Source organism: Perissodus microlepis, chromosome 18 (assembly GCF_051167445.1).
Source record: "Perissodus microlepis isolate ML-2025 ecotype Zambia chromosome 18, ASM5116744v1, whole genome shotgun sequence".
Classification (NCBI taxonomy): domain Eukaryota; kingdom Metazoa; phylum Chordata; class Actinopteri; order Cichliformes; family Cichlidae; genus Perissodus; species Perissodus microlepis.
In genome coordinates, this window is record NC_140478.1 from 15497462 (window position 1) to 15520766 (window position 23305).

General features: G+C 38.4%; 1 protein-coding gene across 2 annotated transcripts in view; it reads right to left on the reverse strand.

Annotated features, from left to right (window-relative positions):
* Positions 1–23305, reverse strand: part of gpc5c (glypican 5c) — a 114023-nt gene that overhangs the window by 31301 nt on the left and 59417 nt on the right. For both annotated transcript variants that reach the window (XM_084911646.1, XM_084911645.1), the window contains 2 exons: positions 12027–12147; positions 1322–1463 (listed from right to left, as the gene is read on the reverse strand). In XM_084911646.1, the coding sequence (XP_084767772.1) occupies positions 1322–1463; positions 12027–12147 (263 nt within the window). The remainder of the gene's footprint in view (positions 1–1321; positions 1464–12026; positions 12148–23305) is intronic.

Sequence of the window (23305 nt, forward strand, 5' to 3'; positions counted from 1 at the left end):
TTCTTTTCTTCTAAGTACAAACAGTATTACGCTGTTCTGATGAAATATTCCCTAACTTTAGGATTGTGCCTTCAGTGCAATCTTCAGGACATCAGTTAAATAGAATTACTTTTTCTTGTCTTAAAAACAGGTAGAGAAAAAATTGCTAGCAGTGTCGACCTTGCGGTTACAGGACTGAACTGAACAATATGGGTTGTGTTTGTTTCAATAAACAGCAGTTAAATGTCATTTAAACAACCTGTTAAAATGACAAAGCTTTGACTGCTGCAATCTAGAAGAAAAAGGCCATGCAAAAAAACTGCTGGGTGTCTAAAAGAAAGTGTGGCCATGTTGTGATAGTGTTAAGGGGTAAGTGAAAATGTAATGAAAGGAAACAGAGAAACAAGAAACAAGCAGTATGTAAATTTACAATTATAGTCACAATCATAAATACACTTCAGTCTGTGTTGTACTTAATTGCTCGTCATTAAAATATATATTTTAATGTGCATGCAGTCATCCAAATGTACGACATGTGCTTGTCTGGATTTGTGGTGGACAGAGTAAACATGGTACATGCTACATATTAAGAGACTGCTGAATCAGCAGCTGAAACGCTGGCAGTCTGAGCCGAAGAGGCTCAGCTTACTCAGCTGGGATTTTATTACTTTCCCTCTTTGTATTGCCCGTCCACTTCCTTCTAGCTCTCACTGTATGGTATCTCCAAATGGTCTATTTACCAGGTGCATTGAAAAAAAATATCAGTTTTAAAGTACAACAAGGCTGACACTAACACTGGTTGCAGTTGGATAGGCGCTTTTTAAAAAAAATCAGCTCACACCATACTTGTAACCCAAAGCTTTACACCAGCCTCTTTTTTCACTACATTGCTTGGGAAAAACAAAACACCATGGTGTACTATGGTGTACTATGGTACTATTATTAATGTAAAATCTCTGCAGGAGATAAAATAGTCATTAAAATGAACACGAGGTCCAATAGAGTGTGTCCGTAAGTAAGCAAGCCATCTTTTTGATTTGGCATCTGGTATATAAGGTACTTATATGCCACCACCTTTGCTGGAGCCTCAGCAGAGTGTGAAAATGTGATTTGAGGTGAATATCCTTTGCCAGGTAGGAGATGAATAAAAGAGAGAGTTTGTGACAGTTCTTAGAAAACAATAACAGGGTCACTTAGCTGAAAAAAAGAAAGCACACTGTCTCTCCAGAGGCAGATACTTCCTTAGTCATATAACGCAATTGATATTCTAAATAAACACGCAGACTTCGTGTGGAATTGTGCTTGTATAGTGAGTGTTTTTGCATGGAAAGGTGTGACTTACAGTGTTTGTCTTGACCGTCTCCTGAGGCTTGACAACCATCTTCATCATCACACTCTGTGGTGCTGCCCTCCTCCCTTTCCCCACTGCCCAACTCTTCCCAGTCTTCCATTTCTGCCAATTCTGGAAACATTTCCTCTGTGTCCTGCATATGCACAGAAATATGGTTAATGCATAAGATCCCAATATCCTGCATGTGAAACACTGTGAACAACTTTTAATATAGATAAAATATGATATACTTTAACATAAGTTTCTTTTTGATACTGCAAGCTGCAGATCCTTCAAAAATCTGTCATCTGTTGGACTGTTGGATCATAGTGGAAGATCCCATTACTTCCTGTATAAATCTCAGGACACTTTCTGAGAGCAGAAAGGTTATGAAATGTAGAATGGCAGAAAACAAACCAATTATACAGTGGCAGTTGTTAATTCTTTTGGTGAATTATTCTAATTTATATTAGGTATTAGTCTATATACAGCTGCAATGACACTTTATCAGCCTGGCCCATCAGGACCATATGCTTCCCTCTTGCTGTGTGGCCAACTAATTGGCTTTGTTGGCCCTTCATGCTGTCCATCATCATCAGGGTGGTCTCTGCTCCATAACACCATGTCTGACAAACTCTCATGACACAATAAGAAAACTGTACTTTGAGCATTAGGTTCAAAATAAGGGCATAGATATCAGAACTTTGGAATATGTGAAATTATAGATGGATGCATTTGCACACATGTGTGAATACACTGTTAAACCTGCTTTACAAAGTTTACAAGATCATTCCTGGGACTAACTGACCTTAAAGGGAAGGCACAACCAGTGAAGACATGTTGAGAGGTGAATGAGAGGCATGGAGTTGGCCCCATTCCTCTCATTCACCTCTCGACATGTCTTCAGGTGTTGTGGGATTACAGATGTCTCTGTTATTGACACCACCCCAGTGACTCACTCATACACCTGACAGCAGAAGAATAAGTTCTCTCCTAAGCCTTCAGTGCCCCAAAAGAAACATTTCACAAAACCAGACAAGTTTATTTCTAAGAATTAGAGTGCAAAGCTAAAGAGAAACAAGACAAAGAATCAGATATGCTAGTGGTCCAGTGACAACACACTCATCCCACGTGATGTTTCAAACTACAGTAAATGTTAACATGCTATCTTGGTTACTTTAACAAGCTCAATGTGCTTCTACAAAGGGTGGCTATCAGTCTGCAACATGTTCCAAGTGTGTGGATTCAGGAAAAAAAAGTTTCCTGAAAAGCTTGTAGTTCATGATGGGATATAAGTAACACAAAGAAAAACCAATGTTAAGTGGGCTCACCATGTAGGTCCAAAAAAGTGTCTGCACAGACTATCATGAAATTTACATTCTGCAAATTCGCACAGACCCTTACAGACTAACATAAAGGAATCTCAACTGTTAAACGTATGTGTCTTAAAATGTATATTTTGACTTGATGATAGCACAATAAGAAAAGTCCCATGGTCCCAAAAATGATGCATAAGGATAATCTTACAACCTCAACTAGCAGAAAAAAAAGCAAGGAAACAGATTAATCGCGCTCATGGCAACTAATTTAGTTGCTAATGGTAAAGAAAGGTTTAATTTTCAATTAATAAGATGTTTCATAAGAGGTTTACTTAAAACAAAAACTAGATGTCAAGATAGTCAAGGCCCCAAACTGACAAATAGAGAAACTGAAGCACAAACCGAGGAAGCTACACGGAACTGAATTTAACTTAAGATCATAAATAAATGCTTGTTTGGGTACCAGAGTTATTCAAACAGACATATTAGTATTCTTTTTTCCCTTTTCTTCTTCTATCACATTAGTGATTGCAAATGGGATGGCTAGAGAAAGACATTTAGAATAGTTTTGACTCAAGCTGGTACTTTTACATGATAATCGGTATACTCATTACTTCCATCATGTTTCACATTCAACCAATGTGAAAGTACATCTTCTCACTGTGGCCCGAGAGAGTAAAATGAGATGATGCAGCTATAACCACTTAAGTACAGGCTGATAAACCAGATCTTGTACATTTCAGGTAAAAGTGAAAGTCATTGGTAAAACTGGATGTCTTAATTTTCACAAGTGTGAAATAAATTACAATAGGAGGGGAACAAGGTGAACAATATTTGACAGTTGTTAGAGTTCCAAATTTTATAGTATGAGTTAATTCATATAACAGTTTGCTGATAGACTAATGACTGATAACTGAGACAAACTGGAAAAAAGAGAAAGCAATGTTCTTGAATAAGATAAACCCATTATGATTTTTCTATCATGTAAAGCAACTAAATAGATTCAGTGTGCATTACAGCAGTTCACAACCAAATGCTCTGCTAAACAGCATAATGTTCGCCATCACCAGCGTGATATTAAGCTTATAACTATGGCACTGAGTGGATGTTTGACACAGTGTTGCTTGGCCCAGCTGTCCTTAAAGCATGTTAATTAGGGAGTGAATCAATTAAGGTGTTGTTGCTGTGGAAACCACGGTTAGTATAATTGTTGGTTTGTTGCTGTCTACTGAGTGCAGGGTGTTGGGTTATTTTTGTTAAGTCATGATTGCTAAATGGTCAAACTAAAGTCCTTCCTTTACAATTGTAACATAGCGAGGAAGAAAATTTATAATTTGTCCGTGGAGCTAGAGACAGATATGAATAACATGAATGTATAATGTGATAGAAAAAGACTGCTTCTGCTCTGGATTTCAATGAGCATCTTAAGCACTTTCTTAAAATGGTTTGTATTTATTTAATTTTCCTTCTCGCTTTAGAGCAGAAGCCGTCACCACATCAAGGGAGAGATTGTTCACAGGTAGCCGGCTAAGCTGTGTCAGTTTTTTTCAACTATAAAATATGCTACAAAAAGAAAACAACAAAGAAAACCGTAACAATATGTTCAACAATACAAAGGTTGATCTGTTTATGAGAAATAACAACAACGACTCAAAGGGTCATCCTCCTGAACTGTCTCCAATGAGTAGACAAGTGGGAACAATATCTCAATAGCAGCAGACTTTACATTATGGACAAGGCAGAGATTTACTGTGCCTTTGAGATGCAGACAGATGGTTTTGTTCTAACATGACTCGTCACTCTTTCTGACATGTCTGTGTACCGTTGGGTTAGAACGACCTATTAGAATTGAGAACATGTATATGTATTTACATTTAATTTCAATTTAAACTTTAAATAGTTTCACATACTAAATGAAGACTGACAAACTATAATTCGCAAGTGCAATTAACTTTACAATATTTTATGATAATCAGAAGTTATCATTAATGCCATCAACTATATGTACTGTATGCCAACAGTTTCCGAGAAACAACAAAGACAAATGAAAGGTTTTCAAGTCTGGGAAAGAAAACTGAAACTCTTCAGTGCTTTGTACATTTTGTTGTTTTTCTTTTTAAAAAAAAAAGGAGCACAGACAGGCGCTTGAACAACTTGCAGTTGTGTAAGCTGATGAGTTCGGCGAGGGCACAGATACAAGATACAAACCTTTTCCTTTAAGGCTTACCTTGAAATTACCCTGGCATCCAAGGGCAAATCAGGTATTCCAAAAAGGCTTTGAATAAAATCCCAAATCATGAAATATTTTCTAGTTCCCCTCTCACAGTGCCAACTAATGCACCTCTCTCTTTCTTTTCAAAAGCATTCTTTAGTTAGAGGATGATGCGGCAGGTTTGAGAGCATCAAGGGCTGAATTCCTGCATTTTTTAATGCTTCCTAGTCACGCTAAAATCTGTACTGCCAGGAGTAACCAATCACCTTGGAGTCTAGAAGAAAGACTGAGCTGTCTGAGTGTATGTATATAGATTCTGCTGTAATGTAGACATAAATGGGACATCTAATCATGAAATGTGAAATGTGACCACTTGGCATATGATGAAAACTACTGCAACAGTTACAGTAACCATTTTCATATGGCTATGCATACATTTAGGGTATGATTGCCAACCAAGGATCATAAGTCCTATCCTCCATGTGCCCACATCTGCTCTTTTTCAGCCCTGTCTGAAACAGTATCACCTCATCGAGGGCAGTGGTGATAAAACTGCATATGCGGGCAGAAAAAAAAGGAAAGCAAAGGAAATCCTGGAGGATACTGAAGGAAAAACTGACAGCGGTGAACTCTGAATGTCTGCATAACATAAGTAGTCTTAACTTGTTGAATGAAATTGGCTACATTTTCTCACATACTGTTACAGCCCACAATGTTTTTATGTAAAAACAAACATCAGCTGGGAGACAAAATAAGAGTGTTTAAATATGTGTTATGTCTGTGTGTCTGTGGATGTCCCCAATTAAAGAGGAACTGGATGCAATTATCTCTATTTCTCACACTGCCTGACAAAGAAAAGGCGGCCGGGAGAGAGACGGAGCGAGGGAGAAGCTTCTTCTAAAAGTATAGGAATGAAAAGATCAAAACGGTGCATCCTAAGAAGAGTGACAGGTTCAAAACAAACTCTGGACAGCTGCAGTGCTCTGCCATCCATACCTGCAGTAGCTGTACTGTGCTGCTTGTGTATATTAATTATACCTGTTATGGTCAACAAGACTGTTCATAACTATAAAAGAGCCTTATCCATGTGTATGTAGAGCAATTGTTATTTTCTGATGGCAGCAGTGGTTTCATTATAATATAGTTTATCATAGCTTCGTTTTTATCATTTAAACGATTCTTTCTGTCTACAGCAGCCTTCATATTCCCCACATGTTAAGAGAGAAAAAATCATGTTTGGATGCAATTGCAAAATACAATTTGGGCAAATTTATAGGGGAAACACAGAGAAAAGCTACAGAAGGATCTGTCTTGGTGAACCAAATCTTGAATATAATGAGCCAGAGGTGTTCACATGGACTAATTTTGCATGACATTTTATTAAATCAGTATGAAATCTGAAAACAGATGCTGTTTGTGGAAAAAAAAATCCACCTAAGTTTCTTAGAACTCTGAGTAATGTTTTCAACATTTTTCAACAACTGCCGAGCCACACCTCCACTACAAGCTAGCACAAGCTGATTGAGTTTGTCGCTGTTAGTGACACTCTGTTGGACATGCCCTCATGTAACCCCCATTACCTAATCGCTGCATTGGATTGTCACACCCTGCTCCTGTAAGGTACTGACTGAAACAGCTCGTGTGTGGAATATATGCGCACGGGAACAAACTTTGACTTCTAACAGCTAAGTGATGGAGATGTTATTGAAAAATGCGTGGCAGTTTCGGTGACATCAGCATTTTTCTGAGTGCATGTTCCGACAGCTTCCTGCGAGAGGTGTGCGGGTCGAAAGACAGTGAATGCTGCCCATTTGCTGCTGGGAAGCAGATTTTTTAGACATGAAAATCGGCTTCAGATGTCCTTATAAAGGAGCAAAAGGTTTGAAGAGCTGACTTCAAGGCACCAATCCAATTTACACACCATGAATACCAAACATTATCAGGATAATCAACCCACTTACTGGGTCAAATCAGTGTAGCTTCTACACTACTTGTGCTTTTACTAAGGCCAATATGCTGGGAAAATTAAATTAGATCGTGGCCTACTTTTTCTCTGAGATATCCATTTCTCTTCTTTTTCTATTTCAAGATTTCTCTTCTTACCTGAAGCCTTTGAAAATATGTTTATTTATCTAATGTAAAGTAAATTAAATCAGTGTGTCTCGAAATGAGATATTCAGAATCCCAACTGAAACAGATCAGGAATTTAGTGCCAATTTGCAGCGATATGATCAATTGCACTTTTATGCCTCATCATCCCAAATGGAAAAGTGAATAATTTCACATAAAAACCCAGCATCTCCTTGATTCAATAACATTTACTAAAAAGGAGAAGCCACAAGAGTCTGTAATCCATCTTGGTGATAACCTTAAGAAAACAGTCTTTAATATGGTTTTACAAATGCATACCATAGCAGATTGAAAAAGATTAAAAAGGGGGATTTGGAAAAGGGATTTTTGAAACCGTGTCCCAAAAACACAACCAGCCACATATTTTCTTAACAGGAAAAGAATCACTGTATTAAAATTATAACCCAAAAGGCAAGCAAATACAGTATTACCCAATGAAGAAAAACATCCACAGTTCACTGAATTTTTATGAGCTTTGCATCTAATTATGGCATTAAAAAAAGTTATATTTAAATTACAGTCTGGGTTCATGAAGTCTGGTTGCCAAGTGAACGGAGAGCTCTGGGCAGTGAGACTTGTTGCGGTATCGTTGCCACAGCAGCAGTAAAGAGCAGCAGAGCTCCTGTGAAGACCAACTCCATCATCTTCTTCAAGTGGAAAGAATTTGTCCCCTCCCTGTGACAGGCTGCCAGCTCAGCCCGAGCTCTTTCTTCATCCCTGGACTCCACTAACTCTTGAGAGCTCAAACCCTTTCACACTGCTGCAGGCATTGCTAAATCATAAAAGAGATGTATACTGAAGTCAGAAAGTCCGCTGAGAGCTGTATATCTATAAAACCGATATACTTTAAAGAATCAGCTGTTTATTTTAACCTTTTCTAAAAAGCAAGCACAATTAAGTCTAACTAACAAAGGCACATAGAACTCTGAGTCTCTGAGTCTGTGCAGCAGCTGATAGGGCCATGGACTGACTGGACCCACAAAGAGGATATGCACAGTGTGGGTCTAAAACAAGCGTGGCTTTTCTGATGTGGAACCTGTCTGGGCCACTGGCCAAACAAGACAGCAAAGCAGCAGTCAGTCCCATCAATCACATGTCAGCCTCACTATATTGCATCTTTATGCTTTCCAACTCTCTATCCTGCAACCGCTTTCAAAATTGTTAATGCTATTGCCCCTTTATAGGCGTGAGTCTGAGTGAAATAAAGATAGAAATAAAGCACGAGAATCAGCGTCTGAGTGTTTTGTTTTTTTTTTCCTACCCTGAATGTTGCCGCTGACTTTGCATTTACAAAAGTGCAAAGTGACAAACTGACAAATGATCTGGACTTAATAATCACATGGAAACAGATAGACCGTTGTGAAATGATCCCCACCCAAAAACAGCTGGACTGATGGCTAAGAATCAGAAATCTACTTTGAAACATTTATTGTCCGGATTAGCAACATTTACAGGCAAAAAGAAAGAAAAGGAGAAAGAGGAGAGTTAGAGGAGGTACACAGGGGAGGACAGGGGAGTTGGCCTACTCATTTAATGGACTATTTTATAGAAGGTCAAGATTTAGCCTTGTCCCGTGTGTGTGTGTGTATTTTAGTTTTATTTCTAGATGTTATGTCCTTGATTTAATGTGGAAATGTTGTGTGCATGTCCTCTAGCTCTATCCCCGTGTGCACTGTATGTGTAGGGTTGTGTGGGTGAAACTCACACACATACTCATTTTGTAAAGGGATCTGAGTGCTTAAACAGAGGGGTGCCATGGTTAGATGATGGGTCATAGTCTGCGATATATCAAGAGTAGTTTTCCAATCCTCTTAGTGCCACAGTGCTCAGAGTGTAACTGCTCTTCAGTAGGTAAAAATATACATGTCTTTAAGCCCACTAATCCCGGAAATTGAGGTTATTCAAATCTGGAAAAAGCTGAGATTAGACCTTCTCTGAAAAACCTGCAATATCTTTTAAGCTAAAAAAAAGAAAATATGGATATGATTTAAAAGCAGTCGGTGTGCATTTGTTATTTGTCAGCGTCTAATTTCCATTTAAAATGAAATAAATATCCACAGTAGTTCAAAGGATGAAAGAAGACAAACGCACAGCCTAATTATCCTCCTAACATCGACACACAATCGAAATCGTAACCCTAAACAGTCGTTTGAAGAAGTGAGGACTTAAAAGTGTTGCGAGCGTCTGAAACTCAAAGGAGTTTTTGAAAAGTGGGGATACAAGCATGCACGGAGGACCAACACTGTGCAGGCTATGGTTTGAATAATCTAGTCCATGAGAGTAAACCAGGCAGACACATTTCTTTTTTTTACCTTTTGTTACTGTCACAGTCACACATTATATTATCAAACTATTTTTTTGTTGTTTAATATGAAATCAGATTTAACATAAAATCAATCAAACTCATTATTTATTTATTCAAAGATAAAAATTGATAGTTTGCCTGCACTTTTAGTAAGATAACCTTTACGTTTATGTGCTCGCAGGTCTTCCAAGAACAATGACAATCACATGCCTGGCTGGTTTTTGGTTATTTATAGGTTTGCTCCATGCTCCCAGGCCCCCTCAGCAGCCCACTGTATACAAAGCAGTGTGCGTCTTTCCAGTAGCACACCTGAATCTCACAGCAATGAAAAACTTCCTTTTCCAGTCCTTGTTTATGAATGCAGATAGATTTAAAAAAGCAAATTAATTTTCAGGTATTGCCCAGGGTTTGAAAATTGCATGTTGCATGTTTTGTGCCTTTACTTATCAACTGTTTGCCAGCATCCAGCAAAAGTATGCTCAAAGGTTATTGATGAATTGAAGCTTCTGGTTCCAAAAATGTTCAGAACATTCAGAACAAAACCACTTTTATCTGGCCTACAGTATTTGTCTAAATAGTGACCATCTTTGCTGTCAGGCATAGATGAACTTTAAAAGTTAATATGCAGCATTTCAGAAAACATACAGTTTTCTTTTCTTTTCTTTTTATTAGTGTTCCTATGTCTGCAAATCTGCATCTTAGCAAGCAATCTGTTCACACAGGTATGAGCACATGTGATGACTTGTGCTGTAATCTCTGGTTCGACTAGTTGATAGCTTGGTTGATATTTGTTTATTCAGCCAAATTCTCACTGATCAGCCAATCTTGTCACCTCCTGCGTGATTTAGTAGCTTTTAATTTTCCCAAATGAATGTATTCTGTTCATTTAACATTTACATTTTGTCAACTTTTCCTCTGACACCATGACAAAGAAATTGTTGGTGCAGCTTCAGTTTGTTATCATATAAAAAGAATCTAAACATTGCAGCAGTTTGCATATCAAAGCCCAACAACCAACAGGGCATCTAAATTTAAAATAAGTCTAAAAACCTGTCGGTGTTATTATTTGTTGTTCAAACAACTTCCCCGTTTAGGCTCAAGGCTTTAAGTGCAAATACATCAGAACTGGTCGATTTCCGTGTTTGTCCTAATAATTCCTTTATAACAGCATTCACACCAAACCACAGTTTCACTAGCTCCTCGGTCTCGCAGGAGCACACACCTACACCGAGACCAAGCTGAACGTTTCTTCTCTTATCACCCCCCCACCCAGTGCCGCCAATCGATTGGTTTGAGAGTAGTAACGATTTCAGTCGACCAACACTTTCTTTGGTTGACTGTCACTTCATGCAGGCTAACACTCTGTGATACTCTCTCTTATCTGGCACAAACATAAAGCTCAGTCAAGCTCTGGCACCTAGTGTAGATGCAAGGTAGGCTTTTCAAGTCTGTAAATGTCAACAGGACACCCGCTCAACTCTGCATAGTTTCCATGACAACGAGGCACTTGACAGCCACCAGCACAATGGGATGTTGTGGTCTAACAGGAATGATCTTGAACTGCCAGTTAACAGGTTGAGTGATATATAGTGTGGCTGCTGTACAGATGAAAGAGTAAAGAGTGACACTATCAACTCAAATAAGACTAAAACAAAAATACAGTTAATACAGAGAAAAAGGGAAATTCATAAGATGGAAGCATGGGAAAGCACACAGGTATAAAAGTGGTCAAACGGAAAAAGTAAAGTGAGATATAGAGATAGAGCTCTAGTCATCGCTGCACTTTCTATCTGTGGCCATAATTTTTTCAGGGCAACAAAAGGGCAGGCGGGCAGAGGGGAACCAAATCCTGGTCCGTTTGTCTCCTCAAATGGCCTCTAGGGACTGTCTGAAATGGCCCTTTTCTTCTTGGTTCTTTTCAGCCCTAAACCCCATCTACATGACAAACAGTGTCACTTTGAAGCTGACTGTGTCATCTATGCTATCTGTCACTCATTCATGACCTTTTGCTCCTGCCTCTCATCTTTCTTTTTTTTTTCCTTTCCACAGTAATTCCCTTTTTTGTCACTGTCTCCCTTTCACACACTATCCTTTTCATTTATCTTTGATATCTGCCTCTGAGCTCAAAACAAGTCTTTGGATCAAAAGAAAATGGCAAGGACATTTCAGTAGTTCTTTTGACAATGTGTTATAGCATTTGAGTCCTTATAAGAAAAAAAAAAAAGACTTTGAGTTGCATTTGTCCACAACCAACAATCATCAAGTCTGTATTATTATCATTATTATTATCTTCTTAATTCCTCTTGTTATTAATTACAAAACACAACAATTAGACCATGTGCATCCATCACAGTTAAGCTCTTTACTCAAAATCATAGTTTTAATGCTAAAACATAAATATTGTTGTTATTCATAAATTTTCAAACAACTATTTGACAAGAAAGCTGAAAAATTGACAAAAAGAAGAGAAAAAATGATTAGATTCTGAATTACAGCTATTTACTTGCATTCCTGAACAGACAAAAATAGGTTTAGTGGTTGAATGTTATTAATTATTGAGTCCAGTGTGCTGGCTCACGTTTTAGTGTAAAAACATGAATTCAGTTTGTTATTCTACTAATGAATAAGCACACATTTTATAGTTGTAAACACATTTTTGACAGATTTCTATTAATATTTTCTTGTTTTTATGATAGCTGTTCTAATAAAAGAATTAAGCTATGCATATGATAACTGAAAAATCCATCCTACCGTGTTGAAGTTCTCCAGCCTCTCCTTGGCTTCAGCGACTGCGCACTCCACATTGCGAACTTTGACCTCTGGGTTATTCCTCTGGGCATGCAGACCATTTCCTACAACTCTGCCTGTATAACTGTGACAAAAAAGAAAGCCGGAATCAATTTAGTCGCCAACATCATCTTTATTCTGTTAACATGCAATGCTGAATGTATTTGTTAATATCAGAATACTTATTGCTAATGTGTTATTGCTGTGAGTTGCACAATTTAATATAACTCTGTGATTTATCACTATGGAAATATACCTTGGACGCTACAACCAATCAGAAACACACACTATGCCAGGCTCCTGGTTAGACTCCAGCATCTTTATAATTTGCCTCATTTGTCAACAACATATCGTTAAAAAGCTCCATTATGCATCCTCTCCTGCATCAACACTGAAATCTAATCCAGATCATTTAATGATGCTTTTCGTGGTCTTGTGTGAGGAAATATTTTAATGATAGCTGAGCTCTGCCTTGTAAAAATTGTGATTGAGACAAATGCATGCTGGGCCTTTTAAACTCTGGCATGCTCTGTGGCCCTGAAGCTTGGCAGGAACTATAGCTGTTAATTTCTTCAGAGCTGTTGTTGAGCTGATGTCAGAGAGGCTAAACTTTTCTAGCGGCCAACCTGAATTAAATAGGAAGTGTTTTTGATGCCTAATAATAGATTGGAAATTTGTCCGTAAAGAATCGGTGATTTAACGTTTTACAGTTTTGATGGTTTAAATGCTGAACAGTTGGAGCTGACACTGAGCACTGCAGTGTCTCGCACAGGCATTCAAAAACAACAAAAAACAACATCAGTGTGTGCCCATTTCCTGTAACCTCCACCAGCACTGGCTCGCTCTTTGTGTCATTAATCTTATTTTAGTCTAGTATTATTGTGGCCAATACCGTACGCAGTTGACCTCACGGGTGAGGGTGAGATATACAAATTGACTTTCGATGATGCGATGCACTTATCCCTCATTTTCCTCCAAATTAATTTTAGAATTATATATTGATGCTAATCTTCCATACTTGGGAGATTTAACGGCACTGGAGAGGAGTGACATGTACTGGCAACAAATCAATTGATGCTTCAGCAGGCAGCGCGAGGCTGATAAAGTGATTATGGATGGTTTAAGCGAGCGTGTTTGTAAGGATGTCTTTATGGGTATGTGAGTGCTTTTGTCATCGTGCTTGCATATACTTGTACTTGTGAATATGAGTCGAGGCAATCATAAAAGTGCTGACCCTTAAAAAATCTCTGGCCTGTGATATAAGCAGTGTCTTGATAAGGTCGGTGCTCCTTCATCTTGCTGAAACAGCAAAATGATGTAAAAAAAAAAATCCTGTGTAATCCTTTGACATTGCAGATTAACTTTACATCTCGTTGTTTGTGTATTTGATTTTATGCTTCATTTTCTTTCTTCAAGTGCTTATTTTACTTTAGGGTATTTACCAACCAGATTTTCTGTGTGCCACACACACACAAAACAAACTGCTTGGACAACAACTGAAAATTCTTATTTGCTGCCAACTCTCAGTCTTCCGAACATGGACGCTATCAATAGCTTTTGGACTTACAGCTTCTCCCCTCTGACACAAGAGATTAATTGAAGAATCAAACAGCCCTCTAAGCAGTGGTTTAAAGTGGGGGGCTGTGTCTTAGGGGTCTGACTGTCTCCAGGCTTGGCTTGTGATAAGAGTGTTGGTGCGGAAATGAGCTCATCAAATTGGATGCTAATAAAAGGGAAGTGTCATGGTGAGTCTGGCAGTGCGTTTGGCCTGGAACATTTCATTGCAGGGCTTGTTTGATACTACATAGGGGATGTAACCACTGGCACAGCAGGATATCCCAGAACTGATTACGCGATAGACATACAATTAATGCAGCAAATTTCAAGGCAGAATTCAGATGTTATAAGTTTGCTCTGAATGGCAACAGTGAACTGTTTTGGAATAAATTTCACTCAAGTGCTATAACTCAGGGGATTAAACACTGAGCACACAGTACAGCACAAATGCTACAGCACCCAAATGACGACTCCTTCTTTTTTAGAATTAGCTCTTCTCCCTTTCTGGTGGCCTCAAATGCAGAACCTCACCAAGCATTTGAAAAGTCTTTCTACACATTTATGGCTTCTGACTCAGAGCCCTTTTTCTATGGAAGTGACTCACTCCCCCGTGAATGCACAATTGATGTGCACTCTTGAAGGCAGCTTTGTCTGTTCGCGTCCTTTCCCTCTGCCTGAAGCACAGACTAGCAGTGACCTGTACTCCCTGATGCTGACCCCAAAATGAAATGTTTTGCTCTTTTCAAAGCCTGAAGGAATGCTTGTGGGTTTTGGGGCGAAGCATGAAAAATCATTATTCATTTTTAAGGTGTATGGGGGTGGGTCATCTTGAGAATACCCAAGGTAAGGATATTTTTATATGTATATTGCATTAATTGAATTACAAGGATGCGTATTTGATCTGGAATTTGAATTGCCTTTTGCTACTGCGAGGGATTCATAGCAAAGTGACCCATGGTGAATCTGATTCTATTTTACCTGTTAAACCCGACTGCCTAAGCTTGTAACATTCACAAAGGACTTAATTACTCTTGTTTTTGTTTTAATTTATTTATTTTTGAGAGCACTTGTGGCTGCTCTTGCTCTTCACATGAAAACAAACATAAAACAACTAAAAACTACAGATTCTATCTTTCAGAGTTTTCAATGATTTATGCCCCCAAAAGACTACTGTATAAACATAAAGCATCACTGGTAAAAGAGATTACACATCTGTATTTACCAGGCAAATAAATGATTGTAGATCATTTCTTAAATGATGGGAGCTTTATTACTTCTTTTGCCAAGGACTCCTCTGGGATTGACATTAGGAATGAAGACATTCAAATTAATGGATAATCTAGATCTTTTCTTGATTCATTAGAATCATCTTATTTAATTTATGTACATGTTCATCAGCAGGACGCTTTGTGACATTCTCCTGAAGTTTATTAGATGCATGCCTTGTATCAGCAGGATCCTATTATTCAATTGTGAAAAGACAAACACTGTGGAAACTAAAACAGTCTCAGTGTGGATGTAAAGACTAAACAATACGTCTCCTACTGGAGAAAAATCTTAGCACACATTACTGGTACTGAAATCAACATTAGTTTTTACTGGAGTAGACAATCACTCAAGAATTATGACTACTACATCAAAGCAATCTGTCTTCTCTAGTAATCTGTAACTGAAACAAATCTTCAAACTGAAAAGAGACTCTCACAGTTCATGGCTTACTTTGAGGTAAAGTTTCACTACAATATGTCTCACTAATTATAACAGTGTGCAGCACAGTGCACTGATTAACAGAATGTATGTTTAAACTGGTGTAGAAATCTCAACAAATTCAGTGCTTAGCATTCTGACCTGTTTTAATGACATAAAGGGACAGTAAGCATTATTGCAGATTTAGCAACAATGTGGAACCCAGTACTGACAGTTTTAAGCACAGCAGCACATGCACATGCTGCAGCCAACACAATCACTTGGATCACCTAGAATCAAGTGTTTTTTGGAGACAAGAAAAAAAGTAAATGGCTTTATGCACACAAAATTAAGTCTATAGGTAACAGACACACGTCTACTCTTTGATAATGTCAATACTTAACTCCAGTACTTGAGTGATTTAAACCAGAATTTCTAGGTAAATGGGCTTGACTAATATCTATGTAGACAATCAATACAGTGCAATGCAAACTGAAGCAGTCTCTTTTCTCAGTCCTATCTTTGTTCTTTTTTGTAATGTGGAAAAATGCTATAAATATTCTCATGCTTAACTACTTAAATACCAAAATTACTGCTGCAAAGCTTTATTTTTGTAAGGCAAATGGAGCATTTCTTTGATAAAATGTGAATTTGTGATACTTGGCCATCTCTCCTCTCAATGCATCAGTGGAGCAGAATCTGCTACTGAGGCTCTGTTTGGGGTGCAGAATTCATGATAGACTGAGAGTGCAGAATCTGCTATCACACCAAAGCATTAGTGGGTCTGTTGCACACTTTAGCTTGATATTGGGTCATGTAGTAAGAAGACACACTGATAAAATTACAAAAACAAACATTTAAGGTAAAAAATATGATAGAAACATTTTAGCAAACATGGACTGCATTAAAAAAATAAAGGGCTGCTTATTAATACTGTTTGTGTGCATTATTAATGTTCTATTTCCATGCTTTCATGCTGAATTCCTTCCAGAACAATCCACCGTGAACTTACTTCTACAAAACATAATGTTAAAAAAATACAGAGCATTAGTGACTAGTTTGTGATTACTTCATTAATTGGTCTATACTAAATAGACCGGACATATATCTAAGCCCTTTAGTGCTCACATTAGTGCATGTTTCCCTAGCTATAATCATTTCTGTGAAACAAACATCAGACTGAATTAGAGCAAGGCGAGGAGGGAAATAATGTCAGTGATTAATAACTGAGAGGAGATGAGGCTATTTACTATGACTGAGAGTGTGTATTTTTGTGGCTGTGGGTGGCACCATTTCAGCTGAAGAGGGTACTGCACTTGGGCTGATGGCACTGCTATCAAGATAAATAGCATATTGTCAGTTCTGCATGATTCATAAAGCTTTTCCCCACCCCCCAGCTGTTGTGGGAATTGAACATGTGTTGAGTTACTCACGGGGAAGTCCTGTGATTAGTACACAGTGGGTTATATCAGCTGTTTTTTTTTAAAGTTCTCCTGTTTGATGATTTATGTTTGTTATATTTTTAAGACAATCATGCAATTTTTGCTGCTTAACATTCAAAAAATGTCAAACATCCAATCTTTATAATTTTTTTTTGTTTAAATAAAACTATTGCCATATATATTTAAATTTCCTAAATCACAGATTGAAAAAATAGTTCATGTCCAAGGTATTTAAAAGTTTTTCTTTGGAGACTCGCTTCTTTTGCCCCTCATGTTTAGTTCAATCCTGGTACCTGACCAAACGAGTCACTTAACAATAACATATGAATCTATGAAAAATGTCAAATAAGGTGATTCTCAAATACATTAGGCAGAAAGTTGGATATCTGAGCATGGGGTGCAGTGAAAAATCTGAGGAAACTGGACAAATGGAGGAAAAATGTCTTAAAACCCATGTACAGCAGCTGAAGAGTATCTGAAAGTCAAGACACTTTCAGATACTTACTTTCACAAAGATCTGACACAGGATCTGAGAGATACACCTGGTCCTTCAGCTGCAATGGTCTCAAGGGAAGGGTGGCTGTCTAGAAGCCTGTCATTGTTAAGGAAGGGAAACAGGAAGAAAAGCTGAGGTATGCCAAATTACACAAGAACTGGACTGAAATAAGTGGCAAACAATTTTCTCAAAATTGATGGAATTATGAATACAAAGAGGTATCATCAGATTTGGATTCAACGGGCAATATCTGCTGTTTATATACTGCATTTCTGTGTATGTTTGCACATGGTTCAATAAATTACTGCACCTATTCCAATTCAATTCAATTCAAATCAATTTTATTTATTTATATGTATATATATATATATATATATATATATATACCAAATTAAAACAGTTCCCCCAAGGTGCTTTATATTGTAATGTAAAGACCCTACAATAATACAGAGAAAAAAATAGAAAACCCCAACAATCATATGACCCCCTATGAGCAAGCACTTTGGCATCAGTGGGAAAGAAAAACTCCCTGTTAACAGGAAGAAACCTCTGGCAGAAGCAGTTTCGGAGAGGTGTGGCCATCAGCCATAACCAGTTGGTCCCATTTTCCAAGCAAAATATAAAGGAAGGAGAATTATCTACAGATATACACTAAAAAAACGAGTTCTTGTCTGATGTTAATTTATTTTACATGTTTTTAGTCAGTCTGCACAGTATATGCTGTTCACATAACATTAAACCCACACCGCTAAAAAAGAGATCTAGACCTTTCTCTTATGCCCTTTCAAACAAGTGTGTGTGGGGGGAGGGGGCGCTGAGCAGATGCTTGTAGCCAGTGAACTTTACATGCAAGGCTTGGGCATATTGAAATACTCTGAACAGGAGGTTTTGTTCTGAAAGGCCAGACTGTTCTCACATGCTGTGAACTTAGTAGCCATTTACTGTATGGCAAACAGCCTCAAGCCCATGAACAGGCAACTTGTCAGGAGCCACTTGACAAACATTTACTCACCATCCCACATAAGGTCATCCATAGGCAATAAACATAGACATGAGCAAACATACAAATGCTTTAAAAATCTATGCCCTGTAAGGCAATTTGAGCATATACAAATGGCACTCTCGGGCTTGCCACAGTCCCTGAAACCCAACAGTTATTCCCAAAGATAACCGCACGCTAAAAATAAATACTTTAAACGTCAAGCATTTAAAAAACTAAGCACTGATAAATTCTTTGGTTGATATCTTGTCCAATCTCTTCACGGTAGTTAGTGTAGTCAGCTGGACAACTGCACTAGACATCAGAAAATGCACAAGGGGAAACAGCACGCAAATCAGGAGAGGTCGTTTGCAGGGCAGACAAGCTTAAACAGTGTGGTTTCTATTCGATGCTTGATTACTCTTATCCACCATGCACCCCCACCTATTATTCTTTGTTCTTAAATGATCTCTCCAAGTCTACAACAAGACTTTTGTTGAAGTCATCTTTTTTTTCTTTCTGTTCATTTCCCTCCTGGCAAATACAGACACTGCAGAATCTTGCTTTTTCTTGTCGCTGTCATTTGTAAGCCAGCTGGTGACAACATGAACATGCCATCAGCAGCTCCAGTCACTTGGAGTTCTCAGAAACACCTGGGCAAGCGGCCTTGGATGTTTTTGTTTTGCTTCTGTTATATTTTATCAGTCTCCTCCAACCTCCTCCTTGTTCCAACTATCAGTTGGGTATTTAAAAACAAAAAAAAATCCAGTTTTCCCTAATGATACACAAACCTGTAAAAAAGTTATCCCCAGTTCGATTAGAAATATGACTAAAATCCTGAAACATGACAATTGTACCTTAGTTGCCTGTAATACCCAATAAAGACAGACAATAGGATGGGTCTTGTACTGGGATTCTCCTCCTCCCTCAGACATGCTATGTGAACCTGAGCTCAGTTAAGTTCTACTCTGTTACTCATATGAATATATTCCAATGCCTTCTGCGCGATATCCGGCTGCTTCCTTCGAGGGGTCACCACAGCAGATCATCTGTCTCCATCTCACCCTATACCTATCATCCTCTTCTCTTACACCAGCCCTCTGTAAGTTCTCCTTCACTACATCTGTGAATCTTCTCTGAGGTTTTTCTCTTTTTCCTCCTGCCTGGCAGCTCCATTTTCAACATCCTTTGTCAAATATATCCACTGTCTCTCCACCGCACATGTCCAAACCATCTCAGCCTTGGCTCTCTAACTTTAGCTTATCATACTTATAAGATTTATTTAAATATTTTTAAATCCAGCTCTTTTTGCACAGAGCTGGGTAATAAGACAGCACACTTATACCACTCTATTCTGTTATAAATGATGCTGCAGAAAACAAAGTGAGTTGAGCTCAGTGGGACAAAAGCATTGAGTTCAGAAAAAACAGCTAAAAAGACACCTTAAATTGACCGTTTTTTGTTTGTTGGACTACTGTGAAAATAGTCTTCATCACAATCTTGATTCAACAAGTATGCATCAGGAAAGAGAAAAGGTTAGAGGATTGCAGTTTAACCACCCTAGTCTAATTCAAGCCTTTGATTCATTCGGTCACATGAGTCAAGGCAGTTGTTCTTCTGAAGCTGAAGCTGATCAAGAGTGGAGAAAGGTACTGGTTAAGATGAATCATCTGCATATGATCGAACAGCCACATCACCGTCTGCCATTAACCATTATACCCGAAGCAAACCTATTTGGCTGTTGTCTGTCAGAAGACGTTCTTTTACTAATGCCTCTTTCGAACATGTGCTATCTTCCATTAATCTGACGACATCTGAACAGATTGGCTTCAAGTCAGCATCCTGTTGACTGTTTTTGTAAAACTGGGGGTGGCAGTCTAACAAGGTATTTACATCTATTCATCACATGTTGCCCACTACATCTGAATTGCTCATCTCACTAAAAATATGGCCTGAATAGCAATAACATCTTGGACCACACTCGTGTTTATCTGTTATGCTATAGTAAGAAACCTCTAGCATTATGCATTTTATATCACACAGTGTGCATGTATGCCAGCTATTGCTGTACTGTAGCCTAGGGCTGTGCGATATGACCAAAATCTCATATCCCGATATAAGAATTCTATCGTCCCGATAACGATATAAATCACAAAAATGTAACATTTTCCGTAAATTCTGTGAATCTCGGGCAGCTCGTCTTGCGGGAAGTGTTTCCAGCTGCGCGTCATGTAGCTGGAGTCGAGTGTTTTAACCGATGCATGAAACTATACATTTTTAGACATAAGTTGTAAAGGCCGCCGTTTTCTTTGTGAGTATTTATTACACGGCGTGCTGCGGGGAAAAGCCTGTTCTAACGTTTGAGTCTAAGGTTTATTTTTTAGCACCTGGCGGCTCTTTTTTAATTCTCATCCATAAACAATCTGCTCTTTCACGTGATTCAGTTTATTTTGAAAAGTCTCAACAGAATCTTGAGCTTTATTGTGAAAGGTTTATGTGGAACATAAACAAGCGGACACACGATGGTGTTACCGTCGTTGTTGCTAACCACAACGCATAAAAACAGGAGCTTGTCCGTCCGTAGTGTGGTTATATTAAATATAAGAGAAAGAGAGAACTTTAAGAAATTAATATAGCCACTACAGTGACCATCAAAACGATGAAAAAATATTGCCGTAAAGAGTTTATTTTGCGACACCACGAAACAAACGATAGCGTAAAATGAAACGATAGACGTTTTTATATCGTCATCCGATATATATTGTTATATCGAACAGCCCTACTGTAGCCTCCTTTGTCACTTTCATGGACTTGTCTGGACTGACGCAAAGGCGAACCATGTCTGGATCACAGAATGCACCAGTAATGTGAAAGACTCTACGGCTGAGAAGGGTTAAAAAGGTTTGTTAAGGGGTACATGCTTTTACCGAATATCCCTTGTCCCAGAATGTCAGTGTCATATGCTCTTTGTATTTATAAAAAGTTCCTATTTCTTAAGAAGAGAGTGATTCCATTGAAAATTGCACCAACTGTGCTTTGTAAGTGATCAATCCAAAGTAACATGGGCCATGTTTCCAAATATGCAGACCTATACCAAATACACAGCAGTGGTCAAATAAAGGAAGGTATCATTACACATTCACGGTCATTCCAGCCAAGATGAAAGATTTTTCTCCTTCTCCTTCTTTAAAGTTTCGGAGTTTACCGGAGGCACATCACCTGTGCTGAACTGGTGGCATGTCTTTGTGGCACTTTAAGCCAATGAATTATGGCTGTTTAAGGCTGTGGGTTAGGTTGGAATTACACACCACTACGTTGGGCTCAACTGCTTTACCACTTCTTAAGAGGTCCCAGGGTGATTTTACCAAGACCGAGTTAGCTTATTGAGTGGCTGCACTGTCACAGCTACATGGCTGGAGGTCCTATGGCTCAAATTACTCGTGGCAATCGTGCACTAAAAGCCTGTCCTCTGCTGTGCAATGAAAGGTGTTACTGCACATGCGAATGCTCCTCTTCATACTGTTTTTTTTTTCTGTATCTTTTTTTAATGCTATTGAACACCTGTAAATGGCCCTTCTTGATTCACATTAAGTATCCCATCACTATTTATTCTGAATCCTATTTTCAGTTTGCTTAATTGCTGCCAACACTCTCTGAATACTTCTGTAAGAAGCTTTCACACCCAGTCACTTGGGTCAGATTTGCTTTCTCGCTTTTTGTGGTGACCAGAACACCAGGTCATGAAACAAAATAGCCTTAATGTTTTCTTGTCTCCATATTTTCTGTAATCAATTATTGAGTGGACATGTCTAATAAGACTGTTGGGTGGATAAAGATAAAAGTCGACCCTACTCACAGCAGACCATGATCTTATGATATAGGCAGGCTGGGAGGCTTCTTGGCATTGAGATAGCCAAGATGGTCCAAGATGGATTTTTTCTTTTTATTTAAAAAAAAAAAAAAAACTAAAAAACATTTTCTTACCTGGAAGAAATCCCAACTAATCCAACATTGAGATTACTGGTAGGAATTGCAGTGTGGGATCAAGTTGGCTAATGCTAATATGTTGTCAAACAAGCTAAAGAGATACTTGATAACCAAAATATATTTTCAGAAAGAAGAGCTACTTCAAAAGAGTGCTGCATCTGAAAAGGCAGCTCCCTTTGCTCCACTGTCTAGATGAAGGAAGCCATTTTTGCACAAAAATTGAACCTTGGGTCCAGAAAGTTTGAAACCACTGCTCTATAGCATCTAGCTTTAGGCTAATCCCGAGGATAGTCAAGGAGCTGAAGACACTAAGCAAGAGGAATAGAATTCAGTTTTAGGGTAGAAAAAAAGATGGGGAAATGAGATATGGCAAGCTATTGTGAATCACTTAGAATGTGCATATACGTACTGTTAATCACATACTGTGATTATCTTGTAGCTTGGAGGTGTTTGATGTCATTAGGGTTATTCTACCCATTTATTTCTATTTCCTACTTCGGGCTAGGTGAGACACTATCTCGTTTGGCTCATCATCGGCCCATTACTATCCTCCAACCAGCCAAGCATATTTCATTTCAGTGCTACTCCAGGCTAATGAACATGTATCGATTTATCTAACAATTGCAGTAACTGCAAAGAGCTGAATTAATTTGGTGTAATTGACCTACTCCAAGCAACTGACTGCTCTTGGTCTTGGTTTCTTTCTCATATTCCCCCACATACGCTCTATCTCTGTCATCCCGATGGCCGTGTAAGCAATTCCTGACATTAGCAAATCACAACTTGCAGCACAGTTTAATATAAGCACTCTTGCTCAATAAGTGAAGGAAACAGATCTAACATGTACTCTATAAACTTGTTTCCTCCTCCAAACGCTGATATACGCATGAGTGATTAATCTACTTTGCCATTCGGGGGGAAAATACATGGTGTATATTTATGAAGGTGGACTGCATGTGTAATATCTTCAGACTTAGCAGATTGTCTGGTAGAATATGCTTTCACACTGCACCCATGTGGCCACTATTATGTACTGAAAGCATCCAGCATCCAATGAAGCATCAATATTCTGAGCTTTAAGAATAAGCTGAGGGTA